General features: G+C 39.0%; 1 protein-coding gene across 2 annotated transcripts in view; it reads right to left on the bottom strand.

Annotated features, from left to right (window-relative positions):
• Positions 1–27,131, bottom strand: part of B9D1 (B9 domain containing 1) — a 540,262-nt gene that overhangs the window by 264,639 nt on the left and 248,492 nt on the right. For both annotated transcript variants that reach the window (XM_044089570.1, XM_044089569.1), the window contains exon 4: positions 10,937–11,033. In XM_044089570.1, coding sequence (XP_043945505.1) covers positions 10,937–11,033 — 97 coding nt within the window. The remainder of the gene's footprint in view (positions 1–10,936; positions 11,034–27,131) is intronic.

The following is a 27,131-nucleotide window of genomic DNA, read 5'->3' as shown; positions in this document are numbered from 1 at the left end:
ACAACATAAATTACCTAAGCTATATGACAGATCTAGCCAGTGCTGTGGTGTAGAGGAATAAAGCCCTCACAATGACCAAGGAAAGACAGATTTGATTAGCGGCGTGGGTGTATGAGGCACTGGCAGAAAGGGATGGGCATGCTTGGGGGGATTAATTTGTCTATACATTCCCTTCAGGGAGGACAGGTCTACAGAGGGGAGTAGCCCTCAGATGTAAATAGGCAACTGCATGGGGTGATGGGACCAAGGGGTACGTCATGAATGAAAAATAAATCAACTGCATGACCTCCTGGAATGCTCTTAGGTTCTGTGCCAACACCAGCCATAGAATGGAGATAGTCTGGGGGCTGTACGAGAGTCTGAGAACCTGGAGATGGATGGGGCACTGAAGTAAACTTGGAAATACAAAGCAGAAGGGGAACCAAAAAACTAATAATGACAGCTCTGATCTTAACAATAAGTTCAGTTATTCATGAAGCATAGACAGATCTCATGGCTATTAAATATAATGCAGAAAGGACATTAACTAGACAGGATATTCATACAAAGGGTTAAACCCAAAATATCCAGAGCAATTACTTTATAATGATAAATGTCCTGATCTGGATAACTGGCAGAGATTTACAGTTAAGTCTGGTTTGGGGCAAGGAGAAAAAAAAAGTTTTGTATAAAAATTTAATAGCCTAACTAAAAGGATTTTTTTCACACAAATGAAAGGACTATCCACTGTGGATACGATGGGTGGATGTTAGAAAGGGTAAATGTTCCATCAAGAGTGCTATCTCTAACTTATATAAAATGCTATTAACAAAGAGGACAGACATAATTAAAATATAGGACTGCATGGGAGTGTGACCTTAAGGTAACAGTATCACAAAAAACATTAGGATAACTCATTTTGGTACCAGGATATGTTACTAACTCAAGAAAATTGTTGATTTAATGGGTGGCAGTGTCTCTTTAAATATTTTATACTCCTGGTACATTTCATCAGATGTTTCTGGTGACCTCTCGGTACTACTGATGTCACACTTAACAAGTAGTTGGTGACTATGCACATGTTTTTTGGGACTGCCAAAAACTGAACCCATTGAAAGCAGAAATCCAGAGTTCCTGTCAGGAACTTTAGTCTGGATCATGTCTTTGCCAAATTCTTGACTGTGTTTCACCTGAATATAGTACTAAACAAACATGACAAATCTCTTTTGTACTTAATAATGTTAGCTTAGAGGAAAGTTATCACAGTTGGAAAAAAAAATTATGCTGACAGAACTCAAGATTTACACTTGATCCAAAAATATATGCGTTTCTTCTGGAGACTACAGCACAAAATTCCTTGGCTCATCAACAAGCTCTCCTTAACAACGACATGGAACTATCTGGACTGAAAGGACAGTCAAATTATGTAAATGAAAGTCTCTACTGCAATACATGAACTAATTTACTAGATTTGAACGTCTCTTTCTATACATCATTCACTACTTTCAAGTTGCTAGCTATAGAGCTGCACTGATACAGTTTCCAACTGGTTCTATAGATGTCACAGGAATGTGGTTTCTATGTTTACTTTATTTATTTATATTTTATTGTTACATGCATTTTCCTTATTCTTTTGCTTTTTTTTCTGTGGCAATAAAATTACAATTTTGTTTTGAAAAAATAGTATGGTACATGTCTGAGGTTTATTGTGGTTACACACTTCATTCATGGAAAGTTTCAAATTAAGTTTTCCTCTGTGAAGGACAAAGCTTACATATGCACACCATGCAGGTGGTGTACCCCCTACATTCTTGCTCTTCAGTAAATCTGGGGATATTGTGAATCCACTACCCCATGCAGTGAACCTCCTGCAGAATGTGTGATTTGACAAATGACAAAACTGTTAGATTTTATATACTATTTACTCCACATCATTCTGATTAACAGTCAACTGATATTTGGGGAATTAAACTCCTACATAAGAATGTGCAGTATTACTGATTTTTGGAACTTGTAGTTTAGTCATGAAATCCACATGCTCCATAGGAGATGAAGTCGGCTTGTACCAGGTTTCTACAATATTATATTCAATTTTGATAGTTACTATTGTAGCAGCAGTTCTAATCCTCTGGTTTCTAGGTTTTCTTACACAAATTGTGAGACAGCAATACTAACCCTAATGGATCTGCAGCAATGAAATAATATAGCCTATTTAATGGTGTGTTATCAATATCCTAATGCTGACACTTCTGGCATTTAGTAAAGTCAAGTTCTTGGAATTATTTTTTTTAATCTGGTATATGTTTCTGTTTTTTTTTTTTTTTTTTTTAATGTTTTGGAAAATGAAATGACTAAAAATGGCTTGGGGATAGACCATTTCCTGATTAGTACTTACAATCCGTGGGGAGAAAGGTGAAGCCCACCAGAAGCAAACATTCTGGCTGGCTTCACAGCTCATTCCCGACACACTACAACTTTAATATGCAACATTAATTAGTAACTGTAACATTTTTATCACAGAGTCAGTTGCGTTATAAGAGACAATATAACATGTAAAAGCAAAAACAGATGTCTGAAACTCAGAAGCAGTTGAGAATTATGGCATACATTTATGCGGTTCTTTTCAGAAAAAAGGGACATCTTTGACAACTCATTTATGATTATCTTGTCAGAAAAGTGACTGAAATGCACATAGTACACTGCACTTTGTTTCTACCTGTTAGGATAGAAAGTGGAAGTTCATCAAGTTTCCGGCAACTGTTCCTGTAAATGATGGCCCAAGATTTTAATTCACTAGACAGCTAAGAATATGAATATTTCCATTATGGCATCCATTACAGTCTTAGACATGTCTTCACATTGCCAGGGAAAAAAGAAGTTATGTACTCACCGTAACGTTCCATGTGAGTTGTTCATCTCACCTTCATTCTTACTGATGGGCTCGGAGCCAATCCTCCGCTTCGACGTGGCCAAAATGCAAAAGCTCGAGGTCTTCAACTAGCTCATGGCCTACTCCCTATCCCATGATGCACTGGTGCTTCCCTCAGATCTTGTTTGCTGCCAACTAATGTAAGTAGAAACATTTTTTAATAGCAATATCAAGAATAAACCAGACAAAGACCAATACAGCCATGACTTGTCCAACTTCTCGGTCCCCAAGAAAAAACTGGAAGGGGGTTAGGAGGGTGGGACATAAGAATGAAGGCGAGACGAATAACTCACATGGAACGTTATGGTGAATACATAACTTCTTTATGTGAAGTTGTTCTATCTCGCCTTCATTCTTACTGATGGGTTAGCGTCCCAAGCACCATCGTTCTTGGGTGGCATAAGGGAGTAAATTCCTCAGGACAGTGGAATCAAAGGAGGCCCTGTCCCTGGAGCCCCTATCCACTTTGTAATGAGTGATGAAGGTATGAGGCCTACACCACGTGGCTACTGCACAAATGGAATCTATTGGTAGTTTGGCCAAAAAGGCTGAAGATGTGGAGACAGCTCTAGTTGAGTGGGCCTTTACTTTTTGATGCAATGGTGTATGGACAAAACTGTATGTAAAGGAGATGCAATCTGATAACCATTTTGACAAGGTGGTTTTTACCACTGGAGCACCATTCTTTGAATCTGAAAATGAAACAAAGAGCTGTTCTGATTTTCTAAAGTCCTTGGTACTGTGTAAATAGAATCAAAGATGCCTATGGACATCAAGCTTGTGCAGCATATGTTCCATCTTATTAGTATATTTTAGAGAAAAAAAACAGGTAATTCTATAGTCTGATTGAGATTTGTCTCTGAACAAACCTTAGGTAAAAATTATGGATTTGTCCTAAATTATAAAAAATCAAATAAGGGGGTTTAATGGACAAGGCCTGTAACTCTGAAACCCTCCGAGCAGAAGTAATAGCTACTAGAAATATGGTTTTCCATGACAGGTATTTCAGGTCACAAGATGAGGCTGGTTCAAATGGGGGTAGGATAACCTGTGAAAGAACAAAATTTAGATTTCATGGCTTAGCTGCAGATTTAATGGGTGGTCTCAAATGAACATTCCTCTTGAGAAAGGCTTTAGAGAGTCTATATGACATAATATTAGACCCCTGATCACCAAGATGAAAGTTAGAAATTGCTGCCAATTGAACCCTAATGGTGGCTGCAGCTGCCCCCTCATTGAAAAGTTTAGTCAAAAACTCTAAAATAGACGAAACTGAAGCCAGATACAGGTCAATATTGTTTTGAAATGCTTATATCAAAAAACATTTCCATTTACTAAGGTATAACTTCCTGGTAGATGACTTATGAGAGGATGTTAGAATATGCTGAGCTACAGCTGAGAGATTCTAAAACCTGGCTATATTTGGAATTGGAGCAGCCAAGCTGTCAATTTGAAGGATCTGAAGTGCAGGATGAAGAGCTCCTGATGAATGAAATAGAAGATCTGGAACTGGGTCCAGCATCCAAGGTTCTTCCAATAGATAAGGCTGGAGAAAGGGGAACCAAATTTGACAAGGCCAGTAAGGGGCTATAAGAATGATGGTCTTTCCCAGAGCCTTGGCTTTTTGTAAAATTTTGGATATCAGTAGAAAGGGCGGAAAGGCATAAAGGAGATCCGGGGCCAATTGTGTACAAGCGTGCCCCTTGAGGAATCTCCCGTAGGGGGGATTAGGGCAAAATAGCTGCTACTACATTTTGGGTTTGTTGGAGTTGCAAAGAGATCGCAGCAAGGCCCCCTCTGTGGAATATCCTTTCCGCTACTTCTTTCTTCAGGGACCACTCATGAGGCAATATAATTGCTCTTCTCAGTTTGTCTGCTATCACAATGGACCTCCCCGGGATGTACGTTGCTATCAGAAAACGCTGGGTGGAAGTTGCCCACTGCCATACTCACAGGGCCTCTCGACATAGGGGGTTAGATCTGGTTCCTCCTTGTTTATGTACCAGACCACTGACATGTTGTCCATCTGAATTGCAATAGTCCCTAGAGCAAGAGAGTCTTGAAAGGACTGCAATGGTAGAAGTACCGCAATCATCTCTAGGACACTGATATGCAGGTGAGCCTCATGTTCCTTCCATGTGCCTTGGGCTGTTCTTTCCTGCTAATGCCCCCCCCCCACCCTATCAGGGGGGCATCCGTGGTCACAGTGGTGAAATGAGTGGGTAGAACAAAGGGGCGACCTATTGTTACTTGATGAGATGTCAGCCACCACCGAAGGTCCTTCTTGCATGAGATCGTTATTAGAACTTGATGTGACAATGGAAGTTCTTGAAAGGACCAGAAGCCACTGCAGTATATGCATATGCATTCAACCTAAAGGAATCGCAATGACTGCTGCCACCATTGTCCCCAGCAATTTGAGCACCACTGAAGCTGGGGCTTTTTCTTTTGAGAGATGGTTCAGGACCTGTTTTCGTACAAAAACCCTTTCTGGTGGAAGTTTTAAGGTCATGGTAATGATATCTGGATCTGCTCCTATAAAAATGGTATGTTTCGTTGGCGACAAGGCAGATTTTTCTGAATTTATGGTAATCCCCAACTGACTGCAGAGGTTCAAAGTTGTGTCTCTTGCTTGTATGGAAACACCTAGAATCCTAAACGTCTCAGGTGAGCCGTGACTACTGCCATGCATTTGGTGAACACTCTGGGGGCTGTAGTGAGACCACAGGGCAGAGCTCAAAACTGGTAGTGACTGGCTCCCAGCCAAAAGTGCAGATGATCTTTGGATGGTCTGGCTATTTTGATGTGGTAGTATGCATCCTGGAGATCTATCGAGCACATCCAATTGTCTTTTCCTAGAAAAGGAAGTATCGACTGTATCATGACCATCCAGAACATTTTCTTTTTGACAGATTTGTTCAGTCTGCTGAGATCCAAATGGGTCTCCAATCCCCTGTTTTCTTTGAAACTAAAAAGAAACCTGAGTAAGTTCCGGATCCTCTCTAGTCTGCTGGGACTGGTTGGATGACTCTTTTTTTTCCAGCAACCTTTGAATCTCTATGGTTGCTTGTTCCCTGTGACTGGGTGGAATGTCCAGGATTTTTCTTACACGGTGGTGTAGGGTGGCAAAGGGAATAGAGTATCCTCTGGATATGATGTTTTGTACCCAGCAGTCTTTTGTCATTTTTAGCCAGGTGTCTGGGTACAAAGATAAGCATCCCCCGACTGCCTCAAGAGATGGACACGTGGTTCTCCTTTCAGGAGTGCTGATAGGGCTTCTCAAAGAACTGATCTCTGTCACCCTGATTCTGCGGACCCCTCTGCTGTGTGGATGGCTTCTTCCATTATTACCCCCTCCTCTGCCTCTAGAGGGGAGTTCACCATGTCTGTCTTGGAAAGCTCCTTGAGTTTTACGGAACCACATCTTCCCTCCCATCTGACCTCTGGGGTAAGGTCTGGTAGGGGTGGAAAAATTGACTCCAACAGCAGACAGAGTCTTTCCATCTTGCTCAGACTGGTAAGCATTTCCTTCACCTTGGGTCCAAAAAGGGACAAGCCATCAAAAGGGGTACTAACAAAGGATGAATTAAAGGGCTCCGCAAAGGAACATAAGCACATCCAGGAATGTCTCCTAAGAGCAATTCCTGTACCCGGTGCCAAGCACGTTCCATCAGCTGTGTATGAGACCAGAAGCAATGAAGAGTTTACAAGGGAATTGAGGGTAGCAAGCTGGGAAGTTACTTTATTAGATACACCCGCAGCTACTGAACCCCATCTCTTTTAGGAGATCTCTTTGCAATCTAGTAAAATGCGTGAGATAGTTCAGTGATCAGACGGCAAAGGTCGCTGAACTAAACATGCATTTTCCATAGCTGTCCATAATCCTAGATTCCTTATTAGGAGGATGGACAGATGTAGAAGTTTCTGACAATTCCTTCTTGGTGGCTCCCACCACCACCATGGCATCAACAGGTACTCCTTTGGTTAGAAAGGCCTTGTCCTTGGGTGGGGGGGCAGTTATAAATTTATTAGGCCTCCGAGGGACAGGTTCCATGGTATCCGGGAACTCCCACGCCTTTCAAGAGACCAGTTCCATCAGCTCATCAAAAGGTGGAGACACCCAAGTGGCGGAGGGCTGAGACCCAAAAACCTTCAGGAGGACTGACTCATCATCTGTAGGGTTAATAAGCTTCCAGTCACCCCTCTGTTTAAGAATTTCTAAGATATCTGCGAAGGAGGTATCCTCTGAGGGGAACTGTGGGGACCCTTCTGACTCATCTAAGTCAGTGTCTGAAGTGACAGATTCCTGTGGGGAATCCAGATGCTTCCTCTTGCATAACCTCTTCCTGGGAAACTCATCAGTGGGGGCTTCTGGTGAGGTCTCAGAAGAGCAGGGTTCACCCAATGGGACATCTTAAGGCTCTATGTCTCTATAGATCTGTGAAGCAGAGGCAGACACAGGCGCTTTAGGGGAGAAGGTTACTGGTCCTGATGATGTGGAGTCCCGAGGGGACAATATTCTCCACATTGCATTGAAAGTCCCCCAGCTCCGATGAGAAGGAACCCCTGAATCTGAAGGCGCAGGTGACTCCCTCCACACTGAAGCAGTGGGCTCCGGGCCTAAGGTAGGCACTAAACTCATCTGTGCCAAAGCCCCAAGAGGTAAAGTTGGAACTGAAAAGTCGGTTCGACTTATCCTCTCCAGACCCGACCGGTGAGTGTCGGCTCCCAAACTCCACGGTCAGCACCAAGGAAGTCTGAGCTGTCGGAACTGACAGGCCTGGAACAGGTGTCAGCCCCGATGGTTCCATGATCATCAGCTCCGAACACTCCAGCTCCCAAACCTTGAGTTAGATCGGAGGAGGAATGGAAGAAGCAGGAAGGGTTTTGGAAGGTTCTGAAGTCCTGAGGTCAGACCTGACAAAAATTTGGCTAGCACTGGTGTCTGCAGAAGCCTCTCTACCACATGATCCACATCCATGTTCGAAAGCCTTGAGGACCGAGAAGAGGCTACAGATGACGCCACTGACTGGAGGATAGACGACTTGAGGGTAGGAGATACCGGCTCCTACCAACAACAACTTGTGGGGCCAAGGCAGATGGTTTATCTGTTACTTTAGAGGTCGATGAACCTTTCTTTGGCTCTGACCCAGAAGTAGTTTTTGAAGATTTTGACGTCTTGTCCTGGGTATTGTCTTTGTCCAGTGATTCTCGAAAGGAAGATTTTACTAGACCTCTAGAAATCAACTTACTCTTCCTTTAATGCAACACTCTACTGCCAAAAGAATGGCATATGGAACAGTCCTCTTTGCAGGTGAACCTCACCTAAGCAATAAACACATTCAGAGTGTCCATCAGTTATGGACATCTTTTGTCCACACTTAGGACGTTTCTTAAATCCAGACTTTGATTTCTCTTGCTGAGACATGCTACAAGGAAGAAACAATCCACACAGCAAAAAACTACATGTATTTTAGTCAGAACACTACTAATATATATATATATATATATATATATATATATATATATATTTTTTTTTTTTTTATACTGATGCCCTAAGAAAATACAGGCTTTAACAGTAACCTATAACTAAAGCACACACAAACAAAGGGAAAGTTATAAAGCCTTCTTATCTAAAGAGGCAATATGAACCCTTTTAAAGCACAACTCAGTTCTAAGAATAAAACAGGGTCAAAGGAAAGACATTAGCCTCCAAGTTTAGGCTATCAAGAAAACAGAGCAAATAACTATGAAATAAATAAATAAATATATATATATATATATATATATATATATATATATACACACACACACACACATATATATATATATATATATATATATATATATATATATATATATATTGAAAGCACACTAAACAGGGAAGGGAGTTTTTAACTAGGCCTAATAAAACGGCCACACAATGAAGAAAAGTTCCTATAAACTAAGGAGTGCACAAGCACTATGGATAATTCTCCTGCATCAAACTAACTAATTTAAAGTACTACTAGCTAAATTTGAAAGAAAAAAAAAATTAGCAATAAGTATAATAACAAGAAATATACTTAAATTTCACTGGCTATAGCTGGTGAAACTCAAGATCTGTTGCAGCGGCAAATGAGATCTGAGGGAAGCACCAGTGCATCATGGAATAGGGAGTCGGCCACGAGCTGGTTGAAGGCCTCAAGCTTTTTCATTTGGACCAAGTTGGAGATAAGGATCGGCTCCAAACCCATCAGTAAGAATGAAGGCGAGAAAAAACAACTTCACATCACATATTTGGATACAAAAGGCACAGGAGCTGAAAGGTGAGCATTAGCTGTTATAAATGCCCTAAAATGCGGGTCTATATTATTTGAATAAAGTTTTCTAACTTCGAATACAATATGGGCGACACCATATGGTCAAAGTTAGAAAACTTCGAATACTGAAAAAAGAAAAGACTAAACCTTAAACTGCGCCCCCCACACCACCTGCTCTTTAAATATAACAACTCTGAGATCGCACTATAATGCGGTAAAGGGAAGAGTGGGGGGTGTGGGGGTGCAGGGGGGCTTGCCACCCCTGCTTTAACATGTTAGGTGACTTTTTTTTTTTTCAGTATTCAGTTTTCTGACTTCAACTATATGGTGCCGCCCATATGGTATTCGAAGTTAGAAAACTTCATTCAAATATTATAGACCCCTAAAATGCTACTCACCAGCCTGGCTGCTTCTAGCACTCTTCTTTTACTCATTTATTAACCCAGAAAACCCACTAGGAATAAGTATCTTTTCTCAGGGGTGGCCCAGGAGTACTGTCTGGTTAAGTGACTTGCTCACAGTATGTGAGCAGAGACCGATGAAGACAAAATTGAGTACAAAATACAACTAAGTAGCAATTCATGTTTGAAATGCTGTCTGTTGCACTACCAGGATTAAGTGGGCTGCACAATAATTCCATGACCCCTGTTGTTACAGAGATCTGTTGCTAAAATCCTGATCTACAGGGATCAATGTCAACAATACACAGTCAATGTATTTCTGATTTGGCACCTTTCATCTTGGATACTGGTTATAGATATTTTTAAAAAGGATTTCAGATTTATTTATTACTTATTAAATGGTGGACTGATCCAGAATGCAGAAACAATATTCATAAATGCCCACATTTAAGGAACTTGAGCCAGTCAATCCAGTGAATAACATATCCAAGTACAGGAACAAAGCACAGCTTTTGCATTAGTCAAATGCAGCAAATAAGGAGCCAGTAAAGGGTGAAATATTTCTTTCACTTCATGTCGCCCTGCAAAGTCCTAAGCCTTAATTTATTTGTTCCTGTTTCATGAATGTTATGTTTTATGCTGTTCTATGGGAACGGTGGAAGGCAGACAACGCAACACAACACTACCTGAAATTCCACCAAAACCTTCCAGTCACAGTGACATGCAGCCCAACACTACATGTGCAGTTCTGGCCACTGTACAGATGACGAACTTTGTAAATGTGTACATCACATTGGTGGTGTGCAAACTACACAGGGTTGTAGACCTGACATATCTTTGTTTTGGTATACGAGCAAGAGATGGTCATGGGATTCCGCATGCCAGGCATATGCATGTACTAGCATGTTCTCCTTTACAGTCCATGCAGTGCTAAACTGTTATGCACATGTATGTATTACAGTTGCCATAAGAGCTAGGGTGGTATTCAGCTTCATGTACTGGTGATCAGCAAGGTTTAGTAGAATTGTAGGAGGAGGTTGTGCTAGCAACCAGCTCCCTGCACTCCTGTTTCAAGTTTAAACTGCATAGAATTTATGACAAAGACAATATGGTAAGTGATTACAACTAACAAGACCAAGTTAAAACAAAGCATGTAAAAAGGAACTTGTAGAAAGAAGCACTTTTCTCACTTTGAAGTTAAAGAAATTGATTTTGTTTTCAGCCTGTTTCTTTCTCAAGTCACTAAATTGTTCAAACTCAGTGATACTGTGATACTGTGTACATGCAAACAATAACTTCAAACATCCCTTAAGCATCTAACATACCTTCCAGGTAAGAAAGGAATATGAACTGCTCCATATCCTCGTACTACGTCATTTCCAAAAACATCTGGTCCATAAACACACACGACTATCTGTGGCCCTTTAAAACAAATGTAGTTTAATTCAGTATTTTGTGATATAAATGAAACCAGTACACAATAAATAACATTATCTATATGATTCACTAGAAAATAACAATTATAAGGGTATGTGTTCCAAGCTTCATTCACTCTGGTAAATAATGTTAAATCCACTTATCTAGATTACTGCTATGAAATAAAATTAAAATAAAACCGTAATACACAATAGTTGTTCCAGTGAAGGCTAAATTAAACAGATCAGATGGCTTATCACTAAAAACAGACTTCATCTTTGCTGGTTTGTTTTAATTAGCAATACAGTGATTAGCAAAAACAATTACTGAGGAATAATAATGCTACAGCTGCAAAGAAGAATTACCGGCACCAAAAGGAAATTTCATTTAACAAAACATGAGCATTACTGTTTTAATATAAACAAACTAGGGAAATGAATATATGTCAGTTACTCAAGAAATCACAGTGTAATCCCTTTTACTTTGCCAATAGAATGATGCCTGCAATTCCATTTTATTTTTGAATTAAAAAAAGAATGACAAAACCTGTCCCATTTGCTTTAGATGCTACATATGTACTAACACAATTTTCATCTGGTTAATTAGATATTTCACTATTGTGGTTCTCAGTTTATTCCAATATTAAGAACATGTTAAAGATCAAGTGCAAAGTTTTTACCACTTCTCTTTGGTTCAAACTGTGCTATCATTATGTAAAGTGGGATCACTGGTTCTAAAATATATAATTTTTACTTTATACCAGTGGAGGAATATTTGCTAAGTTTAAAAAACTTCAGTTTTAAAGTAATGTATGCTGAGCAGTAGTACAATTACTTCCTGATTTTGTGCCATGTGGCAGTAACTTCTGATTGGTGGAGGACAGTACGTGGTTATCAATACCTTGAGATACAGAATTGAAGGAAGTCTTGCTGTGCCAGGAACAGATACTGCTAATCAACAACATTCTTTATCGAGTCTCATTACCTCTTCTGAGCATAGCCTAAACTTGTAAAAGGACTTGGTGGGCAGCTGAATGTGGCTGACAATCTCTGGCATAGCAGCTCTATCAGTATGCCAGACCTGATACTGTTAGCAGGGAGCCATGTCTAACATACAGGTAGAGCAACATGGTCATGAGGTTATCAGAAAGAGGAGTGCCAACTTTAGGGTGACATGGTCTTCATACCTGCATTATCCCTATCCAAGACGTTGTACAGGCTTGTGCATCCATTAGGCCACCAGATCTTTGAAGAGAGACTACTACGAGCCATCTCCACAGGAGATTGGAATGACTCGCACGATACACAGCCCCAGGCTTTCCCCTCAGACTACTGAAGCTACAGTTCCACCTGTATATCAGTGCTGCAGGCGGTCTGGGTTCCCACCAGATACTTCCCTCAGCATGCAATCTCAAATACAGGTGGAGAATTTTGCCTTGCCAAGAGACCCAGTTATTTCACTGGACATTTTTTTTCATTCCAGCAATAATCCAGTTGATGTAAAATGCAAACGTACTTCAGTGCATGCTATTACTACAGTGATCCACATACCCTAGTTTTCTTCTTAGAGTGATCATCCCATGGTACACAACTATTTATTAGTTATGTATGTGATTGTATCCCTTTCCATTTATCTTTTGCTTTTTTTATTTGAATATAAATTAATTGAGTTATTTATTGGTTTACTGTCTGGTTGCCTCACTGAGGGACTGATTGTGCTTCAGTCTATAATTTTCTGTGTTGAAGTGTGCTGTAGACTACAGAAAACATGCCTATCTACTATAAGTTGCTTACCCCCTTATTGCATCATCAAAATGCAGGACCACGTAACTCAGAATCAGAAATACCAGGCTGCTGCTTAGCATACAGAAAATGCAAACACAAGTTTATTAAACTTAATATAAATACTGTTCCAGTGAAGAAAATAAACAAAACCAACCTACATATTTTAGAATAAGAAAGCCCAACTCTACATGAGATTATAATTACTGTAAAAAAGTCAAACAAAACACCTTTGCACTATATCTTAAAGAGAACTACAATAATGTCTATGTCTTATGTTAAAATATGAAGGAACTAAGATTTTTAAAGCAAATGTCAGAAAGCTGAGTTTCTACTCCACAGCAGTCGTAATCTAACTTCCTACAACAGCTGATAACATTCAGTAACTGACTACTGTCAGTAGTTGTTGTTACACAAAACTAGCACATTTTTTGTCTGACGTTAGTCTGTATGAATTGGGTATTAGCACTAGGTATCTCTAGCTCACCTCATAAGAAACTACTATGATCAACGTTAACAAATGCTAATTCAAAAGCAAGTCAAATCTGTAGGTCAAAATGGAAGAAAGCTGCAAAGGGACAGTGGGAAGTTATTAGAGCTGTAAGATTCTCTCACTGCTTTGGTGAATACCGCAATTAAGCACTATCATTCTTCAGAAAGGACTCCTATAGTAGTATGGGTTAGAATCCCAAGCAGCTTGTCATTTCTGACAAAGAGTGATAGTGATCTATGCAATTCAGTATACCATCATATGACACATAAGCACATACCTGATGCTTCCTAATGTGAACATATCTCATGTTAACAACTATCAGAAAACTGTCTTCCATAACACCATTCAGATATTACTATTGCACTTTCCACAATTACTAACATGCCCTACTGATGGTGACAGTGTAACACACAGTTTGGACATGTATGCTCTTTGTGCATGATCTACCAATACAGTTTGAAAAAGTTGAACTATACAATGAATTTAGCACTGCAAAATAAATGACACCTTATGCAATTAATGTTTTTTAGGGAACTACTGCCCCTATCTCAGACTCGGATATGTCTCATGTGCTTTATTATAATATGCAGAAATGGTCTCAGCAGCCATACTATAGTGACCTTTACTGACTCGTGTCACATTTGTTATAACTGAATGCAATATAATGAGCTAATCATGTAGATAAACCCACGGATTCAGAAAATCCACATCTATGATAGCAAACAATACTGTTTACATTGCATGCGCAATAAGCCTCAACTCTTACTACCTGTGCATGTGGTCAGGATAATTGTGCATGACAATGAGCTTCTCATCACGGTCTCAGTACAGACTCAAGGCCAAATCGTGTTAGGCTATCTTATAGTCAGACTCCGATGCAAGCAGCTGCGATAAACATTGAATGTGCATGAGTATTTGTGGAAGTAGTTCTGAGTCCATGCGCACAGATGGCAAAATTATATTGCCAATGTACTTAAAAGCAGTATACGTGCAGAAAAATGCTTTGCTAAAGAGAAAATGTCAAGGATGGCTAAGGCTGGAGTATAGAGGCGTTACTAGAGCAACAGAAACAGAAGATTGTAAAAGGAGCTACTGACCAAACACATTTGGAAAAAAGGATGGTACTGCAATACTTGAATGTAGAATTATATGAAACTAAGATGGGAGAGGTGGGGAAAGAGTAAAGTAACACAATGCACCGACCTAGACCAGTTTTACCAACATTAGGAGTTTGATCAGTATACCTATAGTATAATGTGAATGCCATTAAAAAGGGGGAAAATATTCAACCTGAAGGAATTTTTTTATCTTCAACTATAGCCTTAGTTCCTTAACAAAGTGAGCCAGAGCAGGAGCCCCAATGAAGTTGTCCAAAAAGCAAATTTCAGAGAAATGTTACACATTTGCAGACTGATAACATGAAAAGAAAGATGGCAAGGGGACTAAACCCATGCTTTCGTCCAGAGATATTCTCTCATTCAGTGAAGTAACAAGGTAAGCCAGAGAAGCACTAATATTGAAGTTGCCAGGAAGAAAAGGAAGATGTGCTTCAAGGGATTTGAACCCATGCCTTTGTTAGTGACATTCTCTGCAGCAGTGCATTAGTAAGTGAGCTATGGCAGGAGTCACACTAGAAGTGTCAGGAAAACACACTTCAGGGGAATGCTACACATCTGCAGACTGTAAAACAAACATACAACCCTCAGGGGACTAGAACCTTCCACCTTGTGTGCTTACACTTTACAACTCACTTCATGAGCAAACTGAGCCATGGAAGTAGACTACAGGCATAAGATTTAGCCTATTTTGTGTTTGCCTAACTGTGCAGTTGTATTCAGCTAATTTCAGCAACATATGGCAATCAATGTCACTTTATATAGGCCATTACATTTGTTAGACTTCAATATTGCAGTCCAGTGAACAGTTGCATCAGCCACGGATGCCAACATGTGTTAAAATAGCTACTGTATTTTTATGTTTCCAATGGCACTATAAGGTGTGAAATATGGCAATCCTCCAATCCCTGTGTATGCTGTTAGGAATGTATGCTCTACAGTGATGCCATTTCAAAGTGATTAAATATAGGATGAGAATTCCCAAACCCCTAAATACCCGGCTGCCTGCACGTGTGCATTGCTGCCTGTAGGTGCTCATGTGTGTGCATTATGTAGGAATTGCCATGATGCTCATCAGATTTGCTCATCGTGCAAATTAAGTGATTCAGAAACAACAAGATGAGCCCTGATTAACATAATCATTGTATCCAGAGAAGTGAATCTACGCATGACAGGCAGATAGCCTCATCGATATAAGGAACAAGTGTTAGAACACAGACGTCTTAGCCATGGTGGTGGTTCATTCAATGATGACAGTGCAGACATGACTAAAACTTTTATGGATGGGCAAACAATTTCATGGGTGTAGTGACTGCTACAAGAAACAATACTGTCATTGCATACACTTACAATTCATCAGCACCACAGGTTCAAAATGGGTTTAAGTTCAACTTCACTGTGAAAAATTTTAGGTCTTACACCAATGAAAATAAATGCTAGCATGACTTCTAAGACCCTTTTCAGAAAGTTCTTATAGATGGCTTGGCAGAATGCAGTGCATCTGAAGAGTTGGAATCTGAAACTGCAAAACTGAATCTCAACAGAAGAATAGACAGATGCTAAATAAGGTAACCGGGTAGCCTAGCAGTCTTACTATGAGACATTGCTGTGGTGAAAGACCACTGATTTTATCCTATAAATCAAATGTCTTTCTGTTTTGACAAACAGCATTTTTTTAGTTATTTTGTGGAATCCTTTGATGGATTAAGCACACCTGTAGAAAGAGATGACCTCTGAATAATCAGGAAGCTACTGTTTAGGCATGCAAGTTTAGAGACATGAGGCCTAGAAGAAGTATCTTGAGATGCTGCTAAGACAAGAGAATTAAAATAACTGAGAATTACAGAGTAGACTTCAATAGTAACAACCCAAGAAACAGTAATGCAGTGGCTACTAGCATGAAGTTCCAACTTTGCTTTTAAAATGATTTTCTATATTAAAGGAAAAGGAGAAACAGCACAAGCAGGATGCACTGCAACAAAAATAGAATGCACCTGTCTTCTAGGTTTGATGACAGTGCAGAAATTAGTAATATTTTCTAGATGGGCATTTTTGTAGGCATAAACAGCTAGATCTAGGGCCACCCACAGTGTCACCGTGTGAAGAAAGCTAGACCTCCCAATATGACATCCCAGACCTGACAGTCATACTGCCTGCTTGCTGATGCACTACATTACAGTGATGATGACTGCTCTGACTTGACTTGGCTTGACTACAGGTTTGTTAAGACTAAAGGTCTTCCACGCTAGGTCTTTAATGCAGAACATCATTAAACAAGTAGCTCTGTGTTTAGAGATTTTTGATTGGCCCGTATACTGGTATACGGGCCAATCAAAAAATCGCAAAATCTGTTTAATGCCGAACTGCGAAGTTCCGCATTAAACAAAATTAGCTCTGTGTTTATTTTTTTTTGATTGGCCCGGGCTACTAATGTTTTGCATTAAACACAAGAAGCTTCGTGTTTAGCGATTTTTGATTGGCCCATATGCCGGTATATGGGCCAATCAAAAAAAAAAAAAAAAAACAAAGCGGAGGTTACCCGGGATTTAAACTGGCAGTGCGGGACTCGGGATCAGGCTGCTGATCCCAGGACAGTCCCGCCCAAATAGGGACGTCTGGCAACCCTGGTTTGAACATCTGTACACTCACCATTACTTTCATCTCTTTCATACTGATTAGGCAAGTCCCAGGGATTTTTTTGTTTTGATTCAGCCTTTGTTTACATTTCTGGTTTGCCTTTCTGGGGATGCTCATCTCTGGCTGAGGGGGGTGGGGAACAGTTTCTGAAGGAAGTTTCAAAGGTGTTCGCCAAAGTCCATCTCAAATTGCAGTTGTACTGACAACAGTTTTCCCTGTGAACCATTCATTAGTTTAATCTGTGCATTTTACCCATTGAGAAAAAGTAGCCTTTCAGGCATTTTATGACCTAACTGCTGCTGCTACTCTGGAAAGCACATCAGTAATGCAAGGCTTTTAAAACATTAGTAAACATAGTTTTTTTGCTTCTTTCATTTCATATTTTATTCTGTGGTGGTTGTGAATCCTGGTCATCTACAATAATTTTATGAAATGGCTTCTACCTATAGAAAGCATCTGAGTCAGGCAAACAGTAGTGGAAACCATATTTCTCTTTCTTTCATGTTTTACTGTATTCTGATTTTTGTATACTAACTTGCTGCTGTAGTGACTTTCTGACTTGCTAGTAATTCCATAGAAAGCAAGTGTGTAACAGAAAGTTGGAGCATTAGTAGGCACACTCTTCTGTTCCTTTTTCAGCTTGTAGTTTGATATGTAATGATTTAATACCAGCGGTAGTGGTGCTGCGGTAACGTTGTTGCCTCACAGCAAGACGTTGTCGTGTTCGATTCTCAGCTAGAGCGTCTTCTGTGTGGAGGCATGCGTGAATGGGCGTGCCTTCGTTGAAGGTTGTGCATCAGGGCTGGTAACTCGGCATGTAAAAATCCACCACCAAACATTAGCGGACCGGAGTTCCGCTGTGGCGACCCCTAACCGGGATAAGCCGAAAGACACAACAATAAGTTTGAAATGTAATGATTTCTGAATACTACTAGACAAATGCACTGTTTTTTATGAGTGGGCTGCCTGTACATCTGTAGAAGCATGAGTGATGCAAAATTTAAAAATAAGTATACACTGATATCCCTTTTCCCTGGCACAGCTTTGTTTATTTTGAATATGAGCCATGAGCTGCGGCCATAGTTCCCCAATCCAATGCAAGTCGGACATAACAGAAGTCCAAAGATTAGTTTATCCTGGGAGCTGAAACAAGACTGGAACTGTGGATTTACAGGGTATTTAAAAGTAAAATAACACTGTGGGTGGGAATGAAAGTGACGTGTCGAAGTGGGCGTGACAGAAAGGGAGTAGAGTCCTCTTCCTCTAAAGTATGAACAAAATATTCTGACTGCGTGGGTCTATGATGAGTGCAGAGTAGTCCTTCGGGCAGACTGGAGGACTGTCCTCACAAAAGAATGTCTTCTGAAATTGTGGCAAGACTTCAATGTGATTATCGTGGACCTTTTGACTTTGTAGCAATTTTTTTTTTTTTTTTTTTTTACAAATTACTCTACCTTTCTCATATGAAACCCGCCATTAGGAGCTGTTACTGTTAGCATATTCTAGGACAACAACCACACAACTCTAAGGAACTGCCTTGTCGGGGTTTATGACTTGAAGGCCATGTAATCCACAAAGGATTTTTTTCTTATACTTTTATCATGAAAAAGAAAATATTGTGTGTTAGTTATAAAATCAAAGGCATTTCCAAGAACTTAAATCTTCTGAGATGTAATGACCTGAAATGTACTGTAACTCGAATGGAAAAAGCTCTGAAATTACTACAAATTGTTGCAAAGCTGAAGAACAATAAGTAAAATAAGAGACATTCTTTGGCTCAAGAGCAGAGGCTTTTATTGCACCACAAAAACCTAGAGGTTTCTAGCTCTACTGAGCAAAGTTTTCTTTTTAAAGTAAGTAAAATACTTACAAGAAGAAATGGGGTGAACTTCTCTAAGACAAGAGAGACATCGAAGGTGGAATCTGTCAACCACAAGCACGCTTACTGGTGATCTTTTGCATGGACCTCATCAACTAAGGAAAAAAAAAATTCCCAAGCAAGATCAAGGGTGAAAATACAGAAAAGGACCTTTGATCTCTAGCAGTTATGACAACATTCCTAGCTAGGTTTGCTACAGTACCAGGTCAAGTCCAGAAACTGGACTAAATGGATCTAAACGTTATATTCCTTCAAAATGGAATCAAAGAGGGTAAGTTCTACCTCTTCATCTCTTTATTATTAAAAAGTATGCTTGAGGTAGTGCAGAAGCGTACTCAACCTTATGTTTCTAGAGCAGACTTCTTGAGAATCGAGGTACTTAATAATTACTTTAATAAAGGGAGAATAGGCTGAGAATTTAAAGTAAAAATGGCATTGATGGATCACTGGACCTACTATATCAGGGATAACAATTCGCAGTTAACTAGAAAATGCATTCAATGTGCAAGTGCTGCAGGCAAGCTGAAAATAAAACTCATAAGCTTGCAATAATGCAGCAAATGAAACTTATTTCAGCACCCTAAGATAGCCTTGCAGTTAACAGCATATCACAATAACAAAATGAATATCAGTGGGTTAACCATCCTAATGGAGCAAACTCACATTCTTCAGATGAAAAAGCTTTCTGAGTGTGAATTCAGGTTGGACTGTACACCCTGTAAGCTTCTTGGAAAAGTGATGACAGTCAGATGGATGTAACAGAGATCTCTTTTGACAGAACAGCTGTCCTTTTTCAGACCTCAAAATACTCAAAGTCTAAGCTTCATATCCAGAATCTCTGTGCATCTCAATATCTACTGAAGCACTGGTCCCATTCTGATACTGTTGAACTGAGTATGAAACCAGGACTTATGTTACACCAAGCTTACAGGATGAACATGGGTTGGGACTAAAAGATCAAAAGAGAAAATCCCAAGCACTGTTAAAATATTTGACTGACTCAACTGGATGAAAAGCACTGAAGTTTAAAATGCAGTGATCAGGGATATGGGTCAGTGATTCTCTAGTAATAGCTCCCAAATTTCTGGACACCACCAGTTCAAGATTTAGGGATTATAACAGGGGAAATTTCACTGCAAACCAAATCTGATGATGATGATCAGCCCATGAAACTGGCTCTGTTGCCATGTCAAATGATATCCACCAAGACAGAGTTCCATGTCCAATTTGTGCCCAAAGCAATAAGGTTCTGTGGTATTAACTTGAGTAAACCTGGCCACTTCATAATACAAAATAATTCTTTAGAAGAGTCACTAACTCCTCCTCAATCCAGATGTTAATACTATCCCAGACTAATCACCTTGGACTACATAGGACTGGGTCAATGAGGAAATCAGTGAAGTCCCTTGTATGAACTCACACAACTAGCAGGACAGTATATGATGCAGAATGCACAATTTGTCCTTTTGTTTATATAGTACACAAAGGAGTTGGTATTTTTCGGATCATCTAATTCATATGCAGGAGGTGGGGAAAAATCAAAATATAGATACTCACTAGGACTTATGCTACAGGCATTAGCATCACGCAGTCAATAAAAATTTTCAAGGTTCCCAGTCATATCCCCAATTCCAGTAATGAATCACACATCCATCTTTCTCCAATTTAGCATGAAAACAGAGGGAAAAGGAACAGAAGAACTACCACGGGGGGGGGGGGGGGTGAAGGGTAAGATGTTACTGAAAACTTACCATAATATAGATCTAGCATTATGACAAGTATATCATTTTGTATTTGACAAGATTTTCATCTTTTGAAAACAATAGGACACAGAGTCACTAATTAACAAGCCTTTTGGGTATACACCATGGATGACATACTCCCCAAAGGATGATACACAAAAGGTAATGTAACTGGGGTCTATATTATATGCTCAAAGTTAAAACTTCGACACTCATATTGATTGACACCATATGAGCGAAGTTTTAAAATATCAAACATATAATAAAAATTAAACAAAAACAAAAAAAAAACTACCTGAATGCTCTGAGAGCAGCACCCCCCACTACTTAAATATACCAACTCCGAGACCACGCTACAATGAATTTAAGGGAAATATTCCCTATGGCGATCTCCGCTGAAACTTTCGAGCTTTCAAAAGTTTGCTCATATGGTGTCGACCATATGAGACTTGAACTTTTGAAAGTTTGAGCTTCTGATATAGACCCATGTAACTGGCTAAATATCTTGAAAGGCAGAGCTTGGGACCTTTTTGCTCATGTTATATTTTGGAAAGGAGACAAAAGATAATTTTTCCTAAATTATCTGGTTCTGTCATAAAATCTCAGCTGTTATGTGCACATCTATACAATGGAGGAGATGTTCTAAATGATGTGTACAGCCATGTAAACATATAGGAAGAGTTATATACTGTTTTAGATTATATTCCACTGTATCCTTTGGGATAAAATGTGGATTAGCCCCGTATAACCTCCATTTATTATGGAATACTAAATAAAGAGGTACTTACACACATACTTGTTAGCACTTGATTATTGAGGAGAGAAATGACTGTGCTGGTAGGATGGAAAGCAACTGGCTGGAGTTCTGAGGCATTCTAAAATTAAAAGTGTTTAAAAATCCTTTAAACTGAACTTTTTTGCATTACTTGCTCAATTTAAATAATTTCTCACATTTAGGCTTGCTTAACTGTAGCACTAAATACAGAGATTAAGTTACAGTCTAACAGTAGTGTTGTGTGCACTTTGCCTTCGGTGCTCTGAAGGTGTGATTGAGATATGGCAGCCAACAAGCACTGTAGAGATGGAGTACAACACAGTCAGATACAGGCAATAATGTGTGGACCTTGATATTCTCCTTGCAAATGTAATGGTGACCAAAAAGGGAGCCTTCCAAGATGAGAATTTTAAATAAGATAATGTTCCAGACTTCAAGCAAGAAAATGTACACTTTTTGAGCATAAAATAGAAATCCAATGCCTTCTTGGAATATTTAACAGGAACACAAGGATGAAACGTTCTCAGGAACCTAATACCACACATACTGTCACTCTCAGTGAAGCCCCTAAGGAAAGCAAACACACTTCCCAGGACTTTTGTCATAGAGGACACCATTGTAAAATACACTGATGCCCCTCTAACCAGGCTGAACAAGGAGAAGATAACTGTTTGTTGCTTATTTGGAGCCAGGATCTGCCAAATCATGCATGAACTCAAGTCATTAAGCCACAGATACCAGTATGATTCCGCCACAGTCCATGTAGGTGTAAATGACCAGGGATGTACCTCCCTGGACTATATGAAGAGAGACATTATGGAGCTTTCAGACTGTGTGTCCTAGGCTGGTATGAGTCTAGCATTGAGCAGCATATTATCATAACTGAGGATGATGTCACAATATTAGCAATAAATGATTGATTTCAACAACTGGTTGTCTTTATGGTGTCATTCTAACGGGATCCAAAATTTGTCAGTTTGGGAGGACATGGTCAACAGACTATGTTGCTTTGCCATGGATGATCTGCACCTTTCTGCTCTAGGTGTTTGAATATGGGCTAAAACTTTATCCACCCCACAATGCCTTTTTAGGCAATGCCAAACTGTCAAACCTCCTGACAAAGCAAAATCAACTCATCTGAACCTCAAGGGGTTGCTGCATATTGCCAGGAGACTAAATAAAAAAAACTACAATCACTCCAAGCCCTCCTCATACCTGAGAATATAGCCATGTGCAGTTACTGAGACATGGTTTAAAGCAGCAGCAAGTACCCCCTTCAGTGCCTTCCACACATTTAGACCAGTAGCTGCACAGACAAGGGCTAAAGGTGGAAGTGTCTCAATATACATTAATAATGACTTTCTAAGATGGCTACACACTGATCAGCAGCTTAACTTCAACTCTCCCCATGTGAAAAAAGAAACTGAAGGACAAGGCCCAGGAACTCTTATCAGTTTTAATGCATCCAATTACTTGCTAGTAAATACACTGTCTGGATACTAGCAAAAAAGACATTGAGTGAGAATAAAATCAACTACAAAAAGTGAAGAAAAAAAACATTGACCTGGGAGAATCCTGCAGTTGTTCAGCAAAAAAGCAGTTCAAGCTCCTGCTTTGGTGCAAGACATGGCTTCTAGTAACCTAGAGAAAAAAATAAGTTAAATGCACTCATAGATGATTAAAATACATGAAAAACTAAAGGACTATACCACCTCAAACAACAAAGGTTAGAAAAATTGAAGAAACAAACAGATATTCAGATGAGCTGATAAAACTGCAAAAATCAGAAGCTGAAATGAAGAAAAACTAGCATATGAGACTGCTCAAGAAGTGTTGTTTCAAAAATGGTAGAATAGAGGACACAGCACACAGGGAAAACCTTATATTTTCTGCTGTATAAGAGAAACTAGGAGCAGCAGACTGTATTTATTTTATGAAGGCATAAATAAGCAGCTGAACTGGTATTCCACAGCAGGATCTGTTAATTGAAAGAGCACATTGTGTGTATGCTTCAAACCTGTCATGAGAAGCAGCCAAGACCTGTATTGTAAAGATGCAATTCTACCAGCAGAAAGAGTTGATCCTAACAAAAGTTGGCAAAAGGGTAAAGTATTGAAAGTTGGAGACAGTAGATCATTTGTGGAAATGATTATTCACTGTATACCAGAGAGAAGAGAAGCAAATTTATTCCAGCAATCATGGAATGTTGACAGGCAGGTGTGAGATTCAAGCTGCTGTATCCAACTGTCTTTGGAATATTTTTTCCAGGAAGATCAAAGTAATTTTTGATGCAGAACAGGCTAAAGAGGGTTGAATACAAAAGTCTGTACAACAAGGAGCGAGTCATCAAACAGAAGGTACTCTGCTTCTTACTCTTCTGATGGTAATGCTAATTGAAAGATTTTGCCAGTGAAACCTTTTCCAATGGTCCAAAGGAAAATGCCTGAGACATAAAAAAGCACAGGAGATAGAAAAATCAGGAGTACTTTGGACTTTGAAATGCAGTCTGGAGCTGGGAGATGGAGATGAATAGGAAGACAACCAGCAACACAGAAATTGGTGAATAAATGTGAGATTATAAAACATCAATCACATTTGTGAAACCTAGCTTTACAAGAAACAGTGGCTGAGAAAGATTGCTTTTTTTTTTTTTTTACTTAAATGTGTTGGGGGGACTGACAGGCATATGTCTCACCATGTCATTAATGTTTGAAGGAGAGAGAGGGAAAAACTACGTAAAACATTTTTTGTTCTTAGCAGTATTTGTATAAAACATGTTATGATATAAACTGCATGCATGTGATATAGTTAAGCATTTTTATTGATTATTGTATGTGATAAAAGCACTGAAGTAAAGAAGCAAATTTTCTTCTGTTTTTTTTTCATTTCAAGAAATATAGGCAAATATAAAAAGGGAAGAAAGGATGGGCAAAAACATGTTTAAGTCAATAGGCAGTAATTTGGGGCTGTTGGGGTGTGTAATGGGTGTAACAGTGTGCTGATTATAGTATATGCAGAACTGAAATGTTTTCTTTTACTTCTGCATAGGTAAATATCTGGATTAATACCCTTAGCTTAATCTAATAGCAACTTTTTTTGTGATTATAAGTGCATTTTAAAAAAATGACAGACCACAATGTAATAAAAAGTTTTCTTTAGGCAAATAAATGTTCACTCCCCGTTGAGAAATCTGGATTTGAAGGCGACTGTGTTTTGATTTTATGTTTCGATGGAAACAAGCTGACTAAAAGTGATAGCAATAAATCAAGAGGTCTGATCATTGTTTACTGCAAGAAATGTAAAATTAAAAGGTACAAGGGCATGCAGTTCAGTAAAAATAAAGTTTTAAATTATTGGAAGTGAATAAGAAATAGTAGCTCTTCTGGTAACCAAATACATTAATGCATTTACTAAAACAGTGTATAATTTAGTTGTATTTAAAAATAACCACTGTATCTTTTTCTTAATGCTAAAGATAATGTTTTCTGAATACATGCAAGTTGATTTTCACATATGGGAAGGCAAAGATAAGACAGGAACAGACAGTAATTAGTGTAAATAGGAGCACAGGCTGTAAAATGCATCTTAACATGGATAACCTTAACTTTATGTTAGGTTTTGCCTGTGTTTGCAGCTGTTGATTTGGGACAATTGTTCCTCTCAGGAGGGTTAAACTTCATTATCTGAAGATGAACGTATTTTTTTGTGTTTGCTTCAAGTTAGCAGGTTAAATAAGTGTTCTGATGATGTGTTTGTGTTTTTGTTTGAGGGTTTTCATTAATACAAAACATCCTGTAAAATGTGACATAGGTTCAAATGGAGGTGACAAGAAACAACTGTATACAAGAGCTACCTGCCAAATATTAGTGGGTACATATAACACAAAATCTGGAAATAGACATTTAAAAGAAGCTGTCATATATAATAGGTTGGAATAGCAACTTGTTATCATAATGGCTGCACTAAACATTATTTTGTAACATGAATGACCTCACAGGTATACACAAAAAGGAAAGAGTATTGAATTATATTAAGAAGTGCAGAGTGCGACTATCAATGCTACAGGAGACAGTGTGTGAATTTGATAAAGAAAAGATTTCAGGAGGGGTATTCAGCAGAGTATCAATGCCAAAGAAAAGGGAAGTACATATACTAACTGCTGAGGATCTCTAATTGCAATAGAAAAGGGAAAATATAGTAACTGTAGACTTGTGGAAGTAAGGGGCTACTGACAAGGGAGGAGGATTACACTAGCATGTATTTATATTCCACCTAAAACTGCTATTAAGGAGCTTAAGAAAATTTTGGGAGAAATCATCAGCTTTCAGCAGGTAACATTACTTATAGGTGGGTATTAGAACGTAATTTGCAACAGTGAGGATATATCTGGGGGACCTACAAGGGAAAATATAACAAAATATGGACTTCTGAAGAAATTTATGAAAATATTTATTATGAAAGATATGAATTCATTAGTATGAACTTTTAGAGAATTTACATATTATTCCCCAAGGTACAATAACTGTGCTAAACTAGACAGAAATTATATTTCACAGGAACGTGTGCCTTTGATTGGAGCAGTGGACAGCCCAAAGTGTAAGGCAGAGAACAGATAATGTAATCCAAACACAGAAAATCTTAAGAAACACCTGAAATCTGAATGAATAGGAATGTGATGATATGCATCTTTAAAAACTAGGGTCACTAGAAAATTCAAATGAGAAAGGAGGGGTAACAGGTTGTGCAGTGAAAGCATTTTGACCTTGGGCACTATCACAAACTGGTCTTCAAATTTTCTTTTTGTACTCCGAAAATTCATGAGTGAAATCTTTACCCTATCTGAGAGGAATTATTTAAAAAGAGGAAAAAAAATAAGGGTCTGGTTTGGCAAATATGGATGAATCCACTGGAAAGGAAGAAGTTCCTACCACTGTCAAATGTAACATAGATGGATCACATTCAAGACCCATTTGTCTGAAACAATCTGTTGTCAAAGCAAAAAATGGAGATTCAGACATTCTGTATGGATTAAGGGGCTGCTAGAGGGATAAAGTCCTTCATGTAATCATACTGGGTTATTTGACTGACCTTTGTTTCGGTGGGGGTGGGGGGGTGGGGCCCTGCTTTCTTTTTGGAACCTCCTTGCCTTTGCTTTGTAAATGTTTACTTACCAGCATTCTGCTGAGACTGTGTTGCTTTTTTTCATATAAAGTTAGAAGAGGGAGATGCAAATCTATTGGTAAACTGAGAAGGAAGGCTAAAAATTCTGAGATTCCCTGAATCAGCCTTCATCTTTCACCACAAAACATCCAAAAACTAATTCTGCATCCAAGGAAGAATTCAAAATGTCATTTTGTGTGAGTTTCTGAGAATGCACCCAGGCAAACCTCCTTTAAAATCTGTCTATTTTCCTAGGGCAGCAGGCTGACTATCAGGGGAAACTGCAGGCTGTGACACAAAAATATCCTCCTAGGCTGAAAGCACTGCAGGGATAGGTGAAGTGTCTGTAAACTCCATTTGTAACAAATCATAATATTGTCCTAGGGACTGAGATACCTCAGTATTCCCAATTAAAAACATTGCTTCATGCTGGAAATAGTCTCTAAAAAAGAATCCCTCAGCATGGGAAATCAGATACAACACAGTTCTCAATATCTGAAGCAGAAATCCGAGGAGAAAAAA

This window comes from Protopterus annectens, chromosome 12.part0 (assembly GCF_019279795.1).
Source record: "Protopterus annectens isolate FY-2018-M chromosome 12.part0, PAN1.0, whole genome shotgun sequence".
Classification (NCBI taxonomy): Eukaryota; Metazoa; Chordata; order Ceratodontiformes; family Protopteridae; genus Protopterus; species Protopterus annectens.
Note: the sequence above shows the minus strand (reverse complement) of the source record. Positions and strands in the feature narration are given on the sequence as shown.